General features: G+C 38.0%; 1 protein-coding gene across 1 annotated transcript in view; it reads right to left on the reverse strand.

Annotated features, from left to right (window-relative positions):
- Nucleotides 1-3,715: 3,715 nt before the first annotated feature.
- The window catches only part of LOC110442057 (calcitonin gene-related peptide type 1 receptor-like), a 50,434-nt gene continuing 49,120 nt past the window's right edge, over nt 3,716-5,029 (reverse strand). Inside the window, exon 12 of the mRNA XM_021485482.1 lies at nt 3,716-4,275. Coding sequence (XP_021341157.1) covers nt 4,189-4,275 — 87 coding nt within the window. The 3' untranslated portion in view covers nt 3,716-4,188. The remainder of the gene's footprint in view (nt 4,276-5,029) is intronic.

A 5,029-nucleotide genomic window follows, 5' to 3' on the forward strand; every position in this document is an offset into this window, starting at 1 on the left:
GGGGGGGCCCGACCCCCCCCCACCCCCCCACCCCCCGCACCAATGGCAGTGCATTCGTGCATGGAAGAAGATCAGGCGGCGGTTGAAGGAAGATAGACGACTCAAAGGAAAGGTGTATTACAGTGTGTGTATATATTTTGCATTCTTCGTCATCGTAAGTATATAATTTTTATGTATATTACCCACAACTTCGTTTCATTGATGCATTTGCTGCGTGTTTAACAGCCCCTTTTCCACTCTAAAAAGTCACTGTCTTTTCTGCGACATTTTGACATTTTACACACACTCACACACACACACACTCCATGGATCCGCCTATGAATGATTATGAAATAACTGAAGAAGACAGGTGCTCCTTTCCGAACCGTTCAATTTTTAAGTGACGTCACAGTTATGATACATGAAACTTAAGAACGGTAGAAAACATTTTTGATTGTTGTATTCTTCCATCACTCCCCGTGTAGGCATTTACCAATTTTTTTTTTAACGTCCGTGAAAACCATAAATAAACGATATTTACTCGGTCAATTCTATTTTTAAAATTCATGTGTACCTTCTTCTGTCGGTGCCGGGGATTCAACGCCATCTAAACCAATGAAGTTTGGAGAGTCTTTGAAAATCTCGACGATCCGCTCTATTGTTGAATCCATCGGTTTAGGGAATGGTACACCTCCGGTTCCCTTTCTGTATGTTTGGTGGGCGGAAAACTCCTTCTTTGCAAACGTTGTAATACTTGATCACTTGGTCTTAACATCCTTATCACTACGTAAACATTTCCCGAGGGAACTTATTTTTTCTGCGATATCGACCCAAATGGCATGTTTTCACTGTGTTGGTCAATTTAGAGTTCAAAATACCTATGCTCGTTTCAACCAACTCTGTCAATAGCATTATTTCCTCCCCGTCAAAGTTTTCCCCCCTTGGTCGCTTGGAATTTGCCATCTTGAATGTTGACATGGGATACTGCACATGCATTATGGGAAGAGGGAATCCCCACACTAATGAAGCTTTCTTCTTCATCTTCCTTTACAAGGATCAGACTCAAATGTTTGAGTGCACTTGATCCTGGGAGGTGGCATTAAAAATGTTAAAAACAACTATTTTTGTTAATTTGTACTATAAGATAAAAACAGAAAACACTTTATGGAAGGTTGAAACTAGCAAGGGCAGACCTGAAAGAGTTCAGGTTTGGCCCCTGTGCTAGGGATGATGGTAGCGAATTCCAGTTTACAATAGTTCTAGGGAAGAATGAATATTTATACAAATTTGTGTGAATTGATATTTGATTAATTATGTGGGCCCCCTATGGTTCTCCTGTCGCCTGATGTTATGAATTGGGATGGTTCAATAGCTACATGTCCGGGTTTTTTTTTATATAACATCATGAGCCTGGCTTTTGCTCTTCGCTGGGCTAGGGGCTCCCAGTTAAGTATATTTATCATGCTGGTGACACATCCAGGCTCTCTAGATCTATGATCATTAAATATGTATCTGGCAGCCCTACGCTGTACATTTTCAATTACTATGGCCTGGTCTGAAATAAAAGGGTCCCAGCAAGTGGCTGCATATTCTAGTGATGGTCTTACTAGTGTGATGAATGTCTGGGTTTTGACTTTTCTGGTGCATGATGACATGTTGCGACGCAGAAATCCCAGTGTCCTATTTGCCTTGTTGGCATTGATTGTATGTGTTTATCCCAATTTAGGTCTGAGGTGAAAGTGAACCCTAGGTATTTGCTAGAGTCTAAATTTTCCAAAATTTGATTGTGCAGGGAGTAGCTAAATTTAATTTGATTTTTCTTTCTAGATATGTTGATGATAGAACATTTTTTGGCGTTAAAATTCATTTGCCATTTACCTTCCCAGATTTCAAAGGATTTGGAGACTTTAATTGTTAATCAATCATTAAACCTAAAACCTTAAAAGTTAATGATCCCTTAAATGACGTTTCCAACAACTCTTTTTTAACGATAGATTAACTAATCAATCATTAGCGATTTAATGACTCATTAAGACTTATTGATGCTTTAATTAGGGTTAACTTTAATGAACGTTCGAGCAACCGGCTCCTGGTCTTTTCCTTTGCAGTCATCTTGCGGTTATCCTGGTTTTGGGCAGCAAAAAAATAACAGACCATTTTTTGATCTTACGCTTACTTTAATAAAGTTATTATACTACAGTAACAAATAAAATTCCTGACCCTTCAAATATATATATAGACCCAAAAATCATATAAAACGGACATCTTGAAGCAAAGATATGTATTTGATATACCAGACGACGAGTGGCGGCCATTTTTAATTTTCGCGTCTGGCTGAGTTAGCCCACATTTTCACGAGGTTCACCCCAGCTCATTTAATTCAGCACCCTCAAAAGGACTAAAATCAACTATCAAAACTTGGTCCGGGAAAAGTTGTCACGGGACCCCATTGTGGGAACTCTACTACATATATAAGTGTTTTTTAATGAGGTTCCGTTTGCCATCACACTTAATTTTCACACTTATTATTTCTGATTTCCATAACTTCCTATGTTATATATATAAGCAGGGGTGACCCAACATATACAGTTTTTGATATAGCTGTCTCGCTACCCAATATATATGGAGACGACTTACTCGTGGCTGTTATTGTTTCTTCATACATTATACTTGTGTCTTGCACAATGTTTTTACAAAATGAGTATAAAACAAGTTTCAAGGAAGAAAATTGCTGTTACGGATTTTACTCGTACATAAAATATTATTACCATATGTTCATCTTGGCCACCCGAGTTAAGTCTTATGACTTGAAATACGTTAAGCTGCTCTTTCTTTGGCTCACGCCACGGTCAAAGGTGACAAAAGAAAATTGACGTGTTAACGCTTACGTTAAAGTTACTGAAAAAGACATGCTTGGAATGGATAGCATTTGTTTGGAAAAACATTTTATTTTCTGAACTAGCATCGTAGGTAAAGCATGAACATCATAGAATACACACACCTGTACATTTACTGACGCCAAGCACATATAATCGCCCCTTACGTGGGACAGAACATTTTCAAATGCGCCATAATGCAAGAATCAAGAGTCGGCATTACATTGTAAATCCGTTTTATCTTTATCAATCAGAAATTAAACATGAAATATCTTTATGAGTTGAGCGTTTCATACATCAACCAGACGACATTGTCTCCAAACACATGATAAAACAACCAGACGTCATGTTTTTCAATACACGATTAACCTGTCTTGACAACGATCGATTTTTTATATATATTATATTTCAGATCATATATATGATGGAACAACCAGAAAAAATATTACACACACACACTCACGGCAGAACAGCCAGAAATTCTAACTCGCACCCAAACGACAGAACAGCAAGAAATTATATATCACACACATTATGTGATAGTACAGCCTGACGACGATGTTTCATTTAAACATGAAGGAACAGCAAGAATGCATTTCCATACGCAGGCAAGAACACCCAGAAATCATATATCACACACATGCGATAGTACAGTCTGACTACGATGACTGTTTAAACATGAATGAACAGCCAGAAAGCATGTCTCCCACACACGCGATAGAACAAGAAAACATGTATCCCACACACGCGATAACAAAGCCAGAAATCGTTTATCACAGATATGTGATAGATCAGCTTGACGACGATGTTTCATTTACACATGATGGAACAGCCAGAAACCATACATCATAAAAATGCGATAGCACAGCCAGAAATCATATACCTCACACAAGAACAGACTGACGATGTTTCATTTACATATGATCGAATACCCAGAAATCAAATCTCACATGCATGTGATAGAATAACCTGACGACGATGTCAGTGTATAATGAATATATGATAGAACATCCAGAATCATATCTGACTCGCAAACGTGATAAAACACCTGTCGACGATGTCTCATTAACACATGATCAAAGATCCAGATCCACACATCATAGACCATATTCACACGATTTAATAGGAAGGTTTGGATGTGTTCAACACAAATGATAGAACTGCCAGAAGTTGATGTCTTGTACGCACAAAATAGAACTGCAGAAATATAGGTAATTATTATTTTGTAATCAAACATCCCGTAATGTTATTAACACAGTCTGGTGATATACACGGAATAGTTATTAGACTTTGTCTCGCGGTAGTTGATATGTTCCTTAACCGACTAGGTCAATCACACTTCACCGTTGTCCAAGTCGTTTCTAACCACCGGAGTGTAAGGCAATGCACCTGTATCAGTCCGGTACATATCATCACAGCCCTGTAACATAGAGACTAAATGTTATACAACAACACTTAACAGACGAAAACAAATATAAGATAGGAAACAAAGCCAAACACTTCACACGGAAAACGGAGTATAGCCCATCAGAAAGAGCAAACGAAACTAATAGTATTACACAGGAAACATGGACTTGAAAAAAGAGCATAAATTAACAACGTAACAAAGAAACAATTTATCTAAAATATCGTAAAATTAAAATCGGTAAAGGAGCTGAGAACCAAATGCAGCGAAAACAGAAGTGAGAGCATACCGCAGAGAAAACGCTGGGAACGTAACACAGGGAAAAGGATCTGAGAACGTATACAAGGAAAGGAACGGAACTGAGAAAGGAAAACAAGAAACGGAACTGAGAACGTAAAACAGGAAACTGAACTGAGAACGTAAAACAGGGAAACGAAGCTGAGAACGTAACACAGGGTAACGGAACTGCAAATGAAATACATTGAGCTTTTAGCTGAGCACAGAACACAGGAAATCGTGTATTTTTACAAAAAATAAATGTCGCGTGCAAAGGGGAAGGATGCTTTGCTAATATACATGTACTCGTACAGAAACAGTCGTTTCATTAGTCGTAGTTTAATTAGTTTAAACATATTTTATTGCAAATGGATTGGGCACAAGTTATCAAACTTATATTGAGCCCTTTCCCAGCAAATTACAAGCATATATTTACAATAGTACAACAAGATGACATAATACATACATACAGAGACAGAGAAAAGGGGGGGGG

The sequence above is a fragment of the Mizuhopecten yessoensis genome, unplaced genomic scaffold, assembly GCF_002113885.1.
Source record: "Mizuhopecten yessoensis strain PY_sf001 unplaced genomic scaffold, ASM211388v2 scaffold716199, whole genome shotgun sequence".
NCBI lineage: Eukaryota > Metazoa > Mollusca > Bivalvia > Pectinida > Pectinidae > Mizuhopecten > Mizuhopecten yessoensis.